Below are 16,728 nucleotides of genomic sequence, written 5' to 3' on the forward strand. Positions count from 1 at the left end.
GAAAGGCTTCACTACTTTAATCAATACAATTAATACAAGACAATTACAAAGGACATGATAAAAAACACTATCTAATGAACTCAAGTGAACATTGATGTATACTTTTTTCACTTTATTTTTCTTGCAACATGGCTAATGTTTTATATATATCATATATATTATATACATACATATAATTGTTTGCCTTGTGAATGGGCAGGAGACACGCTGGAGAAAATAGAATATGGAACTGAAAATTTAAAAAAATGTTATTCCTGTACCTACACAGTTTGCATCAAATTCATTGCTCTTTTCAAAGAGGGGGTTGAAAGGGAGAGGAGAGATTCTGGAGCTCAAATTTTGTTAAAAAGCTAACAATCCTTATTACACGTAACTGGACAAAATACATTACAATTTTCACTTGAAACAAAAATCTTTTTTCTGCTAGGTATTTTCTTCAATGTATCTGTCCTGAAACCAACCAGCCACAATTGGCCCTCGTCATGAAAATTAATAATTGGTTTCTATGGAAGAATAAATCTTCAATATATTGCTATCAAAATGCAGTGATGAAGTACTGGTTGCCCAATGCATATTTAAAAAATTATTTGTAGGTTATTTAGCTCCAAGACTTGCTCTAAACAAACGTCATTGGCATAAGCAGTCTTGCACGTTTGGGCTCGCAAAGGTCAGTGACCATCTAAGCATTTCATAAGGTGATAGCAAATATCACGAAGTCTTGTTCATATATGGAAAAGTGCTATTGGGAGCATTTCTGGTGATTCAAACTTCACTGAGCCACTTTTTAATTAAATTGTCATGAACTAAATTTTTTTAAAAAATGAAACGAGTCCATGTATTATAAAAAAATAATTAAATATAACAAAATATTAATCAAGTTCAGAAGCATGGAAAACAGATCTTTTATTGTGTACCTTTTGAAATGATTTCCCAATTTCTTATTGAACAGAAAACTTTATACTCAGCTTAACATATGCTATAAACCTGCCCGACTGCCCACATTCCAACAATTTACCCAGGAGGCCATTTCATTTGACGCCCGCCAAGGACATGCAGATGGATATGATAGACAGACTGCCCCCCATCAGGACCTTCATTGATGACCATCCGGTATCCTTTCTTCAGTCCCAAGTCGGCTGCACATTTCTTCCCGACAATCATTAAGTGTCCGAGGAGCTAGGAAACAAATTCAAATTCTGTTAGCCACCTAGTAACCTAAACCACCATTTCAGAACTAAGTAATAAGTCATTTATCAAGTTAACCCCTAGAAAGAGTCACTGGGCAAAATAGTTGAAGTTAATAAGCTTAGTAATTCCATACTTTCATAAATTGGTCGTCCCAGTGCAGCCTACAAACCCTCCCCCCCTTCCAACCTTTCCCAACGATCTAGATGACGGTCTGCAGGGGATCCCAACGGGGTCAAGACTCCCCTGAGCCCTCCGTCACAGACTCTGCACCGTTTGGCTCAATCGTACACGTTCTGGACGGCATCTCTTCCATCACCGGAAGTGGACTCTCATAAGCTCTCCGTACCCACTACTGTAGAACAGAAGATCACGCCGTTCTCATGTTAGCCGCCTGCCATCAGGAAATCACGGTCTTAAAAAAGGGCAGAAGCTGCACCGCCGTAAGCGCTTTTCAAGCGAGGCTCTTTCTCCACTTCAAGTCTTAGCCGCACACACGTAGTGCGAATTCAGAGGTCCGAGTACCCACCTTCACGTCCATCTGGTCAGTAAGCATTTCCCACTATTCAGTTTTCCCTGAGATGTGAGTGGCCGCTAGGTGGCGCACGGATAGAGCTAGACCAGACCAGGAAAATGGGATTCCTATTTCGCCCCAGATACTTAAGGAGGGTGTCAGCCCGGGCAGATTACTCAACCGGCTTGTCTCAGTTTCCTCAATTACAAAGGGGAGGGGGGAGGGTAAAAGCACAACCTCCTGAAGGTGTTTTTAAGATCAAACGAGCTAATATTGTAAACCATTCAGTTCCTCACATTCGGGGCAGGTTAACAGTCATTTACAGAAGAGCCACCAATCTGCACCGGTGGAAGTCAGTTTCCATATGGAGATTCCCGCCTTGGTGAAATCACAGAAAAAAGAATTTTCCACGTGAATTTAAGGTTTAAAAATTCTAAACGAATTTCACATTTTTTGTGATACCCTGTATTCAGAGCTGGAAGAGACCCTTCGAGGCTAGCCCAAAGTGGCAGAGCCGAGATGTGTACTCGGGTCCACTTACCTTTCCTTTTCCCACGACACCAGCGTGTGAGTGCTCAATTGACCTGAATCATCATTACGCTGTGAGGCTCAAAGCCATCCATCATGCATCACCTGGCAGCCTTCGGAGACAGCAAAAAATCTCCACGCCAATTTCTTGTATCAGCAAAACTCATAGAATAGACTTTCTCTTAAAAACTTTAACCTTCTATCTTCGAATGGACTGTAACAAGGCAGAAGAGCAGTGAGGAAGGGCTGGACACCTGGGTTGGGGGCTTGACAAGGATCACACAGCATGGCCTGTCTAGTGCTGGCTCTTCTAATAAAAGGGATCTTCTGTGGAACCATTTCTGGTGGTGGTCAATGGATACTGGCTTGTGACTGGAGGGCTGCTAAGGGGCACCTTCAGGATGCCTATTTGTTATGGAGATAGAAGTGCTTCTGAGAGAGAGATGGAGAGACGCTGTAGAGGGGGCGCTCTGGGCCTTGTCTGTGGATCCCTCCTGGCTAATAAATCAAGCTATTTCCTGCCCTTTTCCCTTCGCCTCCCTTTCCCCTCCCCAATCTGAGTCAGCCACCTTCTAAGTAACTCAGGGAACTATGACATCTCAAGTAGGAGGGTTTATTGGGAACAAACAGGAGGGGATTGAGGTGAGGGGATAAGGAGAATTAGGAGGGTTTGGGAAAGGCCAGTCCAGCTACAGCTGTGACTCTGGGACAATCAGAGTTTGGAGGACAAGAATCTTTCTTCTTTCTTTTGTCGGACAATGTCTGCTTGAGTAATTCAAGTCCAGACTCTGTCAAAACCCCAAAGGTCTCTCTGCCTAGATCAGAAAAAGCCAGAGAAGAGGTTTCTCCCTTGGTCAGTAACCCCCAGAGAGAATCGGCTCCTCCCCCTGGCCAGCTTCCAACTGCCTCTCCTGGGAGGCATTCTGTTTGGAATCTTCACCTTGACTGACATACAGATCAAGACCCCAGCTTTGTTTCTGGCATGCTTGGCTTGTCCTGCAAATCCTCTTTCTTCATACCTTTCACACTCTCTACCCATTAGCTTGTATAGATCCCCCCCACCCCCCCCCCGACTCTAGATTGCAGCTTCCCATGTTCCTTCTCCCGTTACCTGCTAAGTTTTGTATGACTGCAACCCCTTTCTCTCTCTCCCTGTGTCTCTCTCTCTCTCTCTGTCTCTCTGCCCCCCCCCCCCCCATCACAGCTGGGAAAGTGGGCTTTATGCCGGCCAGGAGAATCTACACACACGGGTTTACTTTGTTAGATATTTAAGTTTGATTTTATTTCTTTTAGTTTATTTTCTACTTCAAGTGATTATTTTAGAAAACACTTTATAACATATAACACTTGGAGTTACTGGATATTGATTTAAATCTTACATTGATGGCCACATGAAGTCTGGAGTTTGGAACCCTCGCTCTTCTCTAAGCTGGTAGAGCAATTTTTTTAATAGACAAAAAGACAGACTGGTTTTAAGAGCCTCTGCCATACTCGCTGCTCCTCCTCTCCCATGTGGGACCAGACACTGCCTGAGGGTCCTTGCTAGCTGGGAAAGTAGAAATCCCCTCTCCTCCTCATGTGGGTCTCCAACCTGCCCTAGCCTCTTTCCGGCTACTCCACCCTAATCAGACCGAACTTTAGAAGATCTGATTTAGCTAGTTCCTGATCGGTAACAAGAGAGATGCTTGAATTACAGAATTGGGAAGGCCACGTTTCTCCACCCTACTCAGTTTAACAAGGTCAGGATGCCTGCAGCATACTCAAGATTAAGTATCTGGGAAAAAAGGCCACAGACGTGCAGAAAACAGCTGACAGACTCATGGGCTGTCCCAAGTCAAGCTAAGCGATCATTGGTACAGATGAGACGCAGAAAAATGATGTAAAAACGTCTACATAAAGCGCGTCACTTCCTGTGTCTTCCTCTTTCCCTGGAGAGACGACTCTGGCTGGCAGCGTGCTAAGCGTTCTGACATCTTGGCGTGGTGGCGCCTATTGTCCGGGTTGGTGGTGAGTTTGCCCTTGAGCTGATTCAGGTTCCGGCATCTTGGCTGAGCTCTTTCCCTTTGGAGTTCAAGCCTGACTCTTTTCTCCTTCATACTCCAAACCTTTATCTCCTCATCTCCCCCCTCACACACGACACCGACTCTACCTTCTTCCTCCTCCTTAATCTCCTCCACTATCAATTAAAAACAACACAAAATTTCCAGCTGAGTTTTTCATTACGATTTTATAAATAAAATCTTTGGCGACCAAAAATAATTATACCTTCAGTCTCAGCCTTTCCATGCCATCTCCCCCAAACCAATCCTAGCTAACCCAGGGGGCTTTCCATGCAAGGAAGAATACTCTTCCAAACCTCTTCACTTCACTCCTAGCCAGTACATACTAGCCTAGTGCCACCTACAGACAGGGAGTAGAATTGCAAGTATGGTCCAGTTTCCTGCTTATCTCAATCGGCTACCATTTCCAGAGAGCCTTACCAAGCTTGCACAGCTTACAGCTTTAGGGCTTGAGTTATCTCAAGATTCAGAGGGGAGATTCATTTCCTTACACCTCCTTGCCATTTTGGCCTGCCCAGTCTCTGCAACACATCCAATATGGAGTTTGTCCATACTATGCACAGTGTGGGTATGGGGAACCCCGGAAGTGTGACCAAAGGAATCTAAATGGATAGTATTGGGGAGAGAAAGGAACCTTAGTCTGCAGGTGAATTTTAGGCTCCATTGCCTCATCAATGTTAACTGTTTTAGTTTGTTCCCCCTCCAAATAGTGAAGAAAGTCTCTATAATGCAAAGAATTGGAGAACTATTGGAACTGGAGAAAAGGACTCTTGAATTCAGTGCCTGTATCCTGTCACATATATTGTATTTGCTAATTGTTTGTTTTAAGATTTAATTTTGTTTTTTAAGTTCACATATTGATCTAATTTAATATATTCTGTTACACTATGTCACTTTAAGTTACTGTGTTTTGGCTATTAGCTATATGTTCTGTTACACTATTTTTATTTGTATCCTCGTAGTATCTTTATTTGTACTGTCTTATACCTGGCCTGGAGATAATACCATTATAAAAACCCATAGTGTAGATGGGCAAACCCTTTAGTGTCCTGGCCATAAGTTCTTATGGATACTGGGTTTGTCACCAGATCCACTGAGGTCACATATTCCTATACATCTGTTGGGCCTTTTTGTCTTTGTTAATTGTCACATGATGACAACCTCTATTGGTAACCTTTGGAGAATTTTATGAGCTCTTATGGTTTGGGGGATTTTAGTGCTTTTTAGACTGTGCATTAGCTGTTGTCCTACTGTTTTTTTATAAAGCTGTTACATGGTAAAAAATCATGTACACTAACACATGGATCACGGCCAAGTGAAGAAGGAAATAAATCTCATTTTTGAGCGAGAAACCTTTGTATTGTGCCTCTGCTTGGCTACCTAATTCTCATGGAATGTGCACTATGAATTTTTGATTTTTTAAAAAAATTCATTGTTTTTCCTTTTATGTGCAATAGGAAACTTGACTTTATTTCCTCTCTTATCCTCAAATTAATGTAATTCCCCTTTAGAAAGTACATTATGATATGTACCCTTCGTTAAAGATCTTTAGAGATATAAGTTTGTTATGTGTACCGATTCATCGGGGAAACTAGGCACATCAATCTGGGAGATTACAACATGCTCCTTTTCCAATGGAAACACAGAAGGGAATTGCAGAATTGGATTTGTTCTCCCCAGGACTCTAAATCCCAACTTCCCACGTTCCTTCTCAGGTTACGGAGGATTTAAGTTTTGCGTAGCTCCGCCTCCTCTCTCTTCCCCTCCCTGATCACGGCTGGGAAAACAGGCTTTATGCCAGCCAGGAGAATCTACACACGTGGGTTTACTTTTTGTTACATAATTCGGTCTGAACTTCAATTTCTTTTGGGGTTTTTTCTTTCTACTTCTAGTGATTATTTGTTCTAATATGAATGCACACTCCAAGGCTTTAGACTATGGAAACTTGCTGATTAATGATTGTCCGATTCCAAAGGGATTACAAAAGAGCCACGGCGTAGTGCCAAAGAAGCACAAAGAGCAACCTGCACAGTGCCAATGAGCACAAGGTCAAGGAGACCAACCAATCCCTGCAGGACTGATGAGATTCTGTGCCAAGACAGACTTATTTGGGGCTCGCGTTGGTGGTTGTTTGACATTCATCAAGCGCAGGTCTTCCCTGTCACATTCAGACAAGTACCAAAGGTTGGTTGCCGTCCTGGCTCCCCTATCCCTGAGAGTGAAGGTAAAATCAGACCAGGGAACATACTTCTCTTGTACACAAAAAATTCAGGCCTTTTTTTCTCTCTTATAGTACGAGCAACTTCCTGTAGTCCTGGCTGCCAATGGCTTAAGTGCAATATTATCGCATTTGTCCTACAGACTTATAGGACAGAAATTATTTTAATTGGATGCTGATATAAGAAACTTTTATGTATTCATGTTTACTCAGAAATTTATATATATATATATATAGAGAGAGAGAGAGATTTTGATATCTTGATTCTGATTTTGAATTTTTTCTTTTCTCCCAAAATTTAATTTTTTGTTTTTGGCTTTTCTTTTGATAATTGACTCACTCATACATCCCATTACTCAACTATGTATCCTGAGTTGATCTGGGTGTTGGTCAACACCCTCCTCAGAGGGATTGTATATTTTTCATAAAATATAAGATTAAAAAAAGTTTTTTTTTTCTGTTTGAGAGTAATTTTAGGATAAAAAAACTTGCCACACCTCCCTGAATCAAGAAAGTGAACTGTTTGGAGAAGGCATCATGGAGATGCCTACCGAAACCACACACTTCATCAGAAGATCCAGAATGAACTTTGGGGTGTTACTGATTGAACTGAAGGGGGAGGAACATATTTATTTTGAATGTAAACTCTTATGCCAAAGGGAGTCCCCCATCTCCACTATTATATATCTCTAATTATTGTCGTTTCCTCTTAGAAGGTGCAATGTTGAATGCACCTGGAGTTGGAAGATTTGTAGAGGTATAATGTGATATTAAAATCACTTTGAAAGATTGATATAATATTGATTTAAGGTCGCCAAGGATTTCACTTATGAAATTCCTAAATGAAACACTCAAGTCAGAATGGAGGTTTATGTAATTTAATTACAATGGGAATAAGAAATTATTAGAGGGAGAGAAGGAAGAGGTTAACTCAACCTCCTGGCAGAGCCAGAGGGAGTTTTAGACCTTGGAGGGCCAAGGCAAGGAAGGGAGTCAGTCCTTTCACTCACATGACCGATTTGAAGGAAAGCTGCCTGCAGGCCTCCTCCCAGCTCGAGCTTCAGGATCCAACTGAGTCTAGCCCCGTCCCCAGGAAGTGAGCGAGCACCAGAGGCTGTTCTCTGCCTCACTTCCTGCGCCTCACACGTGCCAGTGGTGGCTCCAGGTTGGCTCAGGACAGCCCAGGGGGGCAGTTAGTTATTTCTGACTTGTCATTGACTAGCACATGCCCGTGTAGTGTGGGTGGGCACATTTTGGGTGCCAGACCAAGCAAGGTGGAGGAGATTTAGAAATCACAACAAGATAATTATGTTAAATGATCCATTGGGGAGACTAGTCTCCAAAGGGTCACAGGAGGGGACTATGAAGATGCAATTGACTCTCCCCTTCTTACTTTTAAATTTAATCCACAAAAAGTGGACATACCAAGTCACAAACCACTCTACAGTGGTTCACACCTTCAGAAGGACCGACTGCCCCCCACGGGCAGTGCTAAGCAAATTTAAGGACTGCAATTCCAAGTGGAGGAAGGGACAGGAAGTGATGTTAAGAAAGGCCTTTAAGGGAAGCTGAAAGCTCTTTGTGAGGTCTTTTCAAGGCTTTTGAGCTCTTGGAGGAGCTACATCTTGGGTGAGTGGAAAGCCGACTACTTAACTGGCTTCTGGAGAGATTCGTTTCTGGCGTCTTCCTCATCTTAGGGGGTGCTGCATGGTTATTATTGAGCCACGGGCCAGAGCAAATATTTAGCTTGTTAAGTTAGATAATTTCTCCACCCTCTTTCACATTTCTCTAATTTCACTCTTTCTCCTTTTTTGTAAATAAATCTGCTAAAAAGTCATTTGACTTAAGCTGTTAATTTTTATATCAGCGACCACATTCTCTTATATTCAGTCCAACCATAAATTTAATCCCTACATTAAAAAACTTTATAATACTTGGAGTTTGATTTAAATCTTACAAGCTGCCCCCAAACCGTAAGTCATTTTAATATATGTATGAAAGACTTCTTCCTGAGGTAAATATTTTTCTCTAATCAATAGTGGGATATTGTATTCTGTCTGCTAATAAAGGTTTGGCCTTCCAGAGTGCATCACTTTAAAACAAATGTTCTCTATGAATGCTCTTGGAATGGGTAGCCCGAATGGACCCGTTTGGGTAGATTTGTTTTGCCCTAAGGAAACGCGGCTTCTAACCTTCTGCCGGGGTGCTCTGGGGCAGTGTTTTCTAAAGCAGCTGTATTTTTAGCAGCCGCACCACCACTCCATTGGCGAGGCGATCAGCGGCTTTTGTGCTTCATGGTTTAGGCTTCTGCAGGAAATGGGGACGACCTTATTAGGTCTGCTTGTCTTAATAGGTCAGGTTGGCTCGTCGTCATATCCGTGTATGGGGGGAGGGGTGGACAACTGAAGCTTACATTACCGAGTGCCTTTCCTAGGAGCCTTCAAAGAACACAATCCCATTTCTCCTTGTAGAGATGGAGTAGAAAAGGGTAGAAATTCTCATACGCGGCGGCAGTCCCTCTGTTGGCCAGTTTTTCTAAGCCAGTGTTAAGATGGCAAGCAGAGGATATTGCACAATGACTGGTAAGGGCATCGAGTCATTTTGGTGGTTCTTTTCTCACACCAGAGCTCAGGCTTTCAACATCCCTTTTCACCTTCCTTCTAGTCAGCCAACATCAAAAGAATTTACTAAGTTAGTTCTGAAGACCTCATCGAACTCCTCACAGAATTTCTCCGCTTCATCCTGCTGCAAATACTGGCAAAGAAGCGGTGAATGAAGAACCTTGATGACGTCCTTCATGACCACTAAGAAGCAAATGGTCAGCCTGACACATAGCAGGCACTTAACGTTTTCTGACGAATAAGATAGCTAAATGGCAATGAAGCCTCCATTCTCCCAGTACAGTGACGTAAGAACAAGATGACCTCCCCATGCCATAGTAAAAGCATTTTACAAGGACTTTGTAAAGGGCGATAGATGACAAAATCATTTGTAGTCTGGGGAAGAGGAAGGGAAAAAAATGAAACTTGAAAAATGTGATTTTCTAGTCATAAGCCAATATCTGTGTGACTTTCTTAAAATACATTTTCTCATTATTTTTCTTTAGCCTCTTAAAAAAATCTTATCTCACATTGTTTAGATTTCTGTGGTGGAAAGGAACATTAAAGATAAAAATTAAACTAGCTTTGCCTATTCAAGTAAGTCACAATGAGGCAAAACATATCTATTTGTGGTATTTAAAAAAATTCAATATCGTCACTAAGTTTTAGAAAAGGCACAATCAATATTTTAAGTAGCATAACATGGAAGAAGTCGAATATCACTATGATGCTGCTGCCCAATTAATTTCCAAGGAGGAAATATGAGGTATTTCCACAAAATGGACACACACCAACGACTCGTGTACTCACTTATAGAGTGGTACACTGCAAAGAAGACTAGGGTTGGAGTCAGCAAAGCATGAGTTCAAGTACTGCTATCAACAAGTCCCTTAATCTTACAGGACTCCCAGGAAACACTCAGATAAGAAGATACCAAAAAATTGTGAAATTCCTGGGACAGATGAAATTACAGTCAGTATAAATTTTTAAAAAGCCGAACACAAAACACTTTCTGAACAGATGCTTTATTACTTCAACATTTGCTCTGATTTTGCCATCTGTCTCCTTTTTAAAATCCCTATCCCAGTTAGCAATAGTTACCATTTCTATGTGCTTTAAGGCTTTCTAAAGCTTTATTCATCCTCACAGCTCTGACAAGTACGTCCTTTTATCTCAATTTTATAGATGAGGAAACTGAGGCCAACAGAGGTTAAGTGTTTCACAGTCATATAATGAGTGTCTTATTGACTCCAAATTGGGTACTCTGTCTACTATAGTCCTCAACTGCCCAAGCATACATTACGTATATATGTATAACTACTGGTTACGAGACATTCCTCAACATTTTCTAGTTAAACTTGTGATTGTCTTAGCATTCCAACTATACATACTTCTTTATTTAGTTTTCTCTCCTGAAAACACTCTATTTTCTTCCCAGTAAAATGATACAGCTGTCATTCAAAAAAATCCCCTTTGAAATCCTGATAAAAGGTACCCCAAAAATCCAACCTTATTTGATACAAGTAATCAAACTTGAAACTATTTAAACAAAAAGAAATAATTTGACACATCCCCTAGGATTTTAGGAGAAAAATGTCAACGAAGTAAGAAAAAAGAAAGGCAGGATCCCAAGGTCTGAAAATTGAAAACAAAAATGTACTAAAGAACAAAAATCTAAATATACAAAGAAAAATTATTCCAGGAAGGAAGAATGTACAATAAGTGTCCACTGTAAGGCAGGTATAGTCTGTAGGCAGCCAGGATTAATTAGCTGCTCATATTTGGAGTCCTGGCTGCTAGGAGCTACATTTTATGAAGCAAACTTACAAGTTATAGTACAGAAGATGACAAAGATGGTGAGGAAATCAAAAATAATAGCACCTAAGAAGGGACTGATGATACTTAATTTAGCAAAGAAAGAATTTTTCTTTTTACCTTAAAATCAACTTGCAAGGGGTACTCGATAAATATTTATTCATGCCAAGTAGGGAAATCAGAATAAAGAAATGTATTTTTTCCTAAAGTAGATCATGCAAGCAATGTTAAAGAAGGGCTAGAAAGCAGCCAAAATAGCATAAACAAGAGGTACCTTTTTAGAAAAGAACATGCTTTGAAAAGAGGGTTTCTATTTCTAGGTTTTGTTCTAACACGCAGCTTTCCAAATTCTTTTCTCAAAAGTAGAAGACAGTCTTAGGAGATTTACTTACATTTTCATCATCTTCTTCTGCTACAGATATCTGGGTAATCGGCTTCTTAGGTATCACCAGGAAATGAGTTGGGGCTTGTGGGCAAACATCATGGAAAGCGAGACACTAGATAAAAAGAGAACTCCAACTAAATACCATTGAATATCTTCATCAAACTTCTATAGATCTCAAGGGTTGGGAAAGAAGAAACTAAAAGCGTACAAGCTGCTCCTTTCCTCAGAGTATGCGTATGTGTGCACTTCAGTCTACTTGAGACACTTGCTGTGAACCTTACTAAAATGGGGGATCATCATCATGTACATATGGGGGTCAGGAAAAACAAAGCGCCTGTAGAAAGTCCAGGAGGCGACTCCTTCCTGGTAGTTAACATTGTTATAACAACTACAGGGCAGCCCAGCTACTTAGGAGAAGGCCTGAAGAGAGATCGCAGCAAGGCCCATTGGCCTAGTTTGCCACACTTTCTTAGGAGATCTGAGCACTGTGAAAGCTTACTGGGCCTCCGGTATGCTCTTGAGAAAAGGCAGAGTCAAAAGCGGGCCTCCTTCGTTCTGCTGTATTTAGAGGCCAATTCAATTAAAGGCACATTTTCCAGCTTCTAGTAGGAGCCAAATGACCTGATGGTTGGCCTGGGGAGCAGGAAGGAACCAGAGCTATAGGCCCGGCAGGTCTCCTTTGGAGGGCTCCGCCTGGGCGGGGGAAGGAGAAACAGGAACCAGATGGCCCTCTGCGCCCGCCATGATTCTAACAGGAAATGGCCCAGAGGTCTGCAGCCTATCCCCAGCGGGCTAAGGCAGGGGGGTGTCACGTGGTCTGCAGCCTATCCCCCGGGCTAAGGCAGGGGGGTGTCACGTGGTCTGCAGCCTATCCCCAGTGAGCTAAGGGGGGGGAAGCGCCATGCGGTCTATCCCTGTGACCTAAAGCAGAGTGGGGCGCCGAGGTCTCCAGGATATCCCCAGTGAGCTAAAGCAGGGGGCGCCACGTGATCTATCCCCACCGAGCTAAGGCAGTGGGGTGTCACGTGGTCTATCCCCAGCGAGCTAATGCAGGGGGCGCCACTCGGTCTCCAGCCTATCCCTGGTGACCTAAGGCAGGGGGGCGCCAAGCGGTCTCCAGGCTATCCCCAATGAGCTAAGGCAGGGGGGCGCCACGTGGTCTGCAGCCTATCCCCAGTGAGCTAAGGCAGGGGGGTGTCACGTGGTCTGCAGCCCATTCCCCAGTGAGCTGGGGGTGGGGGGAGGCGCCATGCGGTCTATCCCTGTGACCTAAGGCAGAGTGGGGCGCCGAGGTCTCCAGGCTATCCCCAGTGAGCTAAAGCAGGGGGCGCCACTCGGTCTCTAGGCTATCCCTGGTGACCTAAGGCAGGGGGGCGCCACGTGGTCTATCCCAAGCGAGCTTAAGGCGGGGGGGGGGGGGGGGGGGGGCGCCACGCGGTCTCCAGGCTATCCCCAATGAGCTAAGGCAGTGGGGTGTCACGTGGTCTATCCCCACCGAGCTAAGGCAGTGGGGTGTCACGTGGTCTATCCCAAGCGAGCTTAAGGCAGGGGGGGCGCCACGCGGTCTCCAGGCTATCCCCAATGAGCTAAGGCAGTGGGGCGCCACGAGGTCTATCCCCAGCGAGCTAAGGCAGTGGGGTGTCACGTGGTCTATCCCCAGCGAGCTAAGGCAGGGGGGTGTCACGTGGTCTATCCCAAGCGAGCTTAAGGCAGGGGGGGCGCCACGCGGTCTCCAGGCTATCCCCAATGAGCTAAGGCAGTGGGGCGCCACGAGGTCTATCCCCAGCGAGCTAAGGCAGTGGGGTGTCACGTGGTCTATCCCCAGCGAGCTAAGGCAGGGGGCGCTACTCGGTCTCCAGCCTATCCCTGGTGACCGAAGGCAGTGGGGCGGTGGTCTATCCCCAGCGAGCTAAGGCAGGTGTCACATGGTCTATCCCCAGCGAGCTAAGGCAGGGGGGCGCCACGCGGCCTAACGCTCCTCTTAGGGCCGGTGCCCAGGTTTCCGGGGGCCGATCTCTGCTGCCTGGATGGATGCCGGGAATTTTCTCTCTCTCAAAGCCTGTTAAGTGAACGTGCCGCTTCCGAAGGCCTGAAGCCCCGCCCCGGGAGCTGCCATTAAAGGGCTGCAAAGGGCAAGCTCGTCCCCTCCAAGACTAGCGAGATCGTGGCAGCAGCCGCAGCCGCAGCGGCCCAGACCCTGCGGGAGAGCCTGGAAGCCCCGCTGCCAGAATGGGCGCCGCCTCCCAGAATCTCCGCCTTTCGGACAGAAGGCAGCCGCGTTACCAGATAGCCTTTCCCGTAGGTGGCAAAAGGGGGAGCCCTCGAGCCAGTTCCCCGCCCCCACCCGCTTCTTGGAATAGAAGAGGCGGAATCCGGCGGCCTGGCGCTAGAGCTGCGGCCCGCAGTCCCGGCGGCTCTTTATTCCCAGCCTAGCGGGAACAGGCTTTCCACAGGAAGGCCGGACAGCTGGCTAACGGGAGGGGGGCAGGGAGCGGGATCAGCGACCACGGGCAGCAGCCCACGTCCCGTCCGACCCTTCGTTTTATTTAAAGACAAACCAACCAACAAACCGTTGCCGCCGCGGCTTCGCTCTAGGCCGGGGGTGGGGGGGAGGGGGGAAGCGAGAGGAGCGGGGGGGGGGGTCAGTAAGACGCGGACCAAATCGGAAGAGCTCGGGGAAATTGCCGTCCCTCCGCCCCCGATCTGTCCCCTCGAACCCCACAGGCTCCAGCTCTGCGGTTCCCGCCTTCCCCCCCCCCCCCTCCCGCGGTCCCCCGAAGGCGGCGGCTTCTCCCTCCTACCTGGTCATCCTCAAAAATGATTTTGGCCGGGATTTCCTTACGAATGATCTTCCCGAAGATGGTGTCTCCGCCAGGCTGGGCAGTCTGGGCTTTGCTAATCTCATCTGTCATGGCGCCAATCGTCCCTCAGAGCCCGAGCCGGCTCCCACCCCGGCGGCAGCTACCCAGCTTCTACGCCCAGGCGGGTTCTCGAAACCACCTCCCAAGGAGCGCGGCGCGCTCGGCGAACTGAGCATGCTCAGAGCCCGCCGCAAAGGCCAAGTGGGAGTTGTAAGTGAGTTACATGGGATTAGCCAGGCTGGTAAAAGGCTCACCAGACGTGGAAAGCCGAGGCGGCCCGGAGTGGCCAAAGTCCAGGAAACACGGCAGGGCCCAGAGTCCTCCTTTTCCTATTCGTCCACTTCTCTCCTGGCGATTCGGCCAGGAATCAGCTTTAGCCGTTTACATTTCGAAGAAGAAAAACCCCTTACCCGGACAGGCACTACTGAGCATGCTCGGAGCGGACTGGAAGAGGGCGTTTGCCAGCTTTGGGTGTTGGTCTCAAAGTGGAATATTTCAGTCGGGAGAAGCACAAATCACTTTTGTTCATTTCATGGGAACGCCTGCTCCACGTTGGGCTCTGCACCTTTGGGGCTCTAGCCAGATGTGGCCCCAGCAGTCAGGCTTGACCTTCGTGCTGCCTGCAGTCGCCAGCACTGACCGTCCCTCTAGAATTCCTGTTCTTCTAGAGACGGCTAAGAGGAACAGTGGATGCAGCCAGTGCTGGATCAGTAAACCCAAATCCAAACTCCGGCACTAGCCTCGGGACTCCAGACAGAGCCTTGTCTGCCTCATTTTCCCCAGCTGTAAAAAGAACAGGAACAGCGCCAGAGGAGGGTCCCATTTGTAAACCAGTTAGCACTGTGCTTGGCACATAAGTGACTCCTCCTCTGTCTCTACGCAGTCCGTCATGGTGCGACACTAACCAGGGCTGGGCACGTTCTGTTCCGCGTACTGGGGCATCTCCATCCGTCTCTGGGCCGTCCAGTCTCGGACATCCACACTGCCCTTGAGACGCTGTGATAGCTCCACGGGTCCCAAACGGAAGTTGCCTACTTCTGCCGTCACTGCTGCTCTCAGCATCGTCTTTGACTCCTCATTTCTCTGGACCGTACAAAGAAGTTTGCCTCGTACGCTAGAGAAAATGACAAGCGTGGTCTAAGTAGAGACGGTCACAGAGCGACTTTGCCCTTCAAAAGTGACCCGCAGCGTGTGTCGAATGGGCTGGGCACAGCTGAGGCAGAGAAACCAAGGAGCAAGCGGCTGCAAGACCTAGAGGAGCCGTGTCTGGGGCATTTTCCTGAACTAGTATGAAGGGGCGCAAGGAAAGGTTTGGAAGCTGCCTGGATAAATAAATGGGTTTAGAGAACTAAGGAGACCTGGCGAGAGATGCATCGTGGGATGACGGCAAGGCAGGATGTTTTCTTGCCTTCTTAATTCCCAAAGTACCTCCACAGAATCAAAGTTGAAAGCAGCCAAAACAGTTAGGAATGGAAGTGAAGCAGAATAGCCTGAGAACACTAGGAAGCACGGTGTTGCAGTCCCCTAACCTCGGTCTCCTCCCCCTCCACAGACCTGCGGACAGGAACAGAGCATAGAGCGGGGAATAAACCAGTCAACCCCTAGGAGTATGATTAGCAAACACCTGCGTCTCCAAAGACACCACTGGAATCGTCCAGTCGAAGGGCGGTGTCTGCTGCAGCCTGGGCTCCAGAGGCCCCCCCCCCCATGCCAGAGTGGACACTGTGGAGTCTGCAGGCTCTGCGCATGAGGGCAGGAGATCGAGCCCCACTGCTGACGAACAATGGATTTTGGAGGCCCAAGAAATTCATACTGGACATCTGCTCTGTCCTGGGCTGCAGCAATAGGAGAGGAACAATGAGGAAAGTGGACACACCAGGGAGTGTGGTTACTGAGGGCCTTGGGCCCCGGCAGCTCTGGCCACTCGGGCCACTCCCTGGTTGTTCCCACTGAGAGAAGTATTGGCTGCTTGCTGTTTAATTAGCATAACCTCCTAAAGTTGGAGCCACCTGAGGCCAATCTTGAGCACAGAACCAGGAGCATAGCAAACCCCATGGACTATAAAAAGGGAAAAACTCAATAGGACTCAGGAAAAAACAAACTCAAAAAATCCTGAAACCGGAGGGCCGTTAATACACCAGGAACCCTGAGAATCTATTGGCCTGGCCACTCAAATTTTTTTAAAATGCAAGTAAAAGAGAAAGAGAGGATCTCAGCTCAAACCCAAAGGACAGCGAAGTAAAAACATCTACCAAAAAAAAGAGCAAAGAAATACATTAAGTGCTCACAAGCTCGAAGGAGCTTTAAAAAGATCTCCAAAACCATATGGGAGAGACTGAGGAAAAATTAGGAAAAGCTATGGATGTATGAAAATATTGAGAGAAATCATTGAATACATTATGCTATTTGAATGTAATTGATTGTATATGTTATTATAAATGAGACATATTAGCAATATAAAGAAAATAAATATGAGACAAAAAGAGAAGAAAAGAGATAATACATACTATGATTACATTAAAAATAACAGCCACAAAATTAAGAGGGAAAAAAGGATGCAAA

The 16,728-nt window shown here is 45.9% G+C and overlaps 1 protein-coding gene across 1 annotated transcript; it reads right to left on the reverse strand.

Moving 5' to 3' along the window:
• Window positions 1-878: 878 nt before the first annotated feature.
• LOC100027674 (adenosine 5'-monophosphoramidase HINT1) lies at window positions 879-16,421 on the reverse strand. Its single transcript, XM_001377866.4, has 3 exons — window positions 14,107-16,421; window positions 11,313-11,417; window positions 879-1,176 (listed from the first exon to the last, which is right to left on the reverse strand). Exons 1-3 carry the CDS (start codon window positions 14,215-14,217, stop codon window positions 1,012-1,014), a joined length of 381 nt encoding a protein of 126 aa, XP_001377903.1. The 5' UTR covers window positions 14,218-16,421; the 3' UTR covers window positions 879-1,011.
• Window positions 16,422-16,728: the final 307 nt, after the last annotated feature.

This window comes from Monodelphis domestica, chromosome 3 (assembly GCF_027887165.1).
Source record: "Monodelphis domestica isolate mMonDom1 chromosome 3, mMonDom1.pri, whole genome shotgun sequence".
Classification (NCBI taxonomy): Eukaryota; Metazoa; Chordata; class Mammalia; order Didelphimorphia; family Didelphidae; genus Monodelphis; species Monodelphis domestica.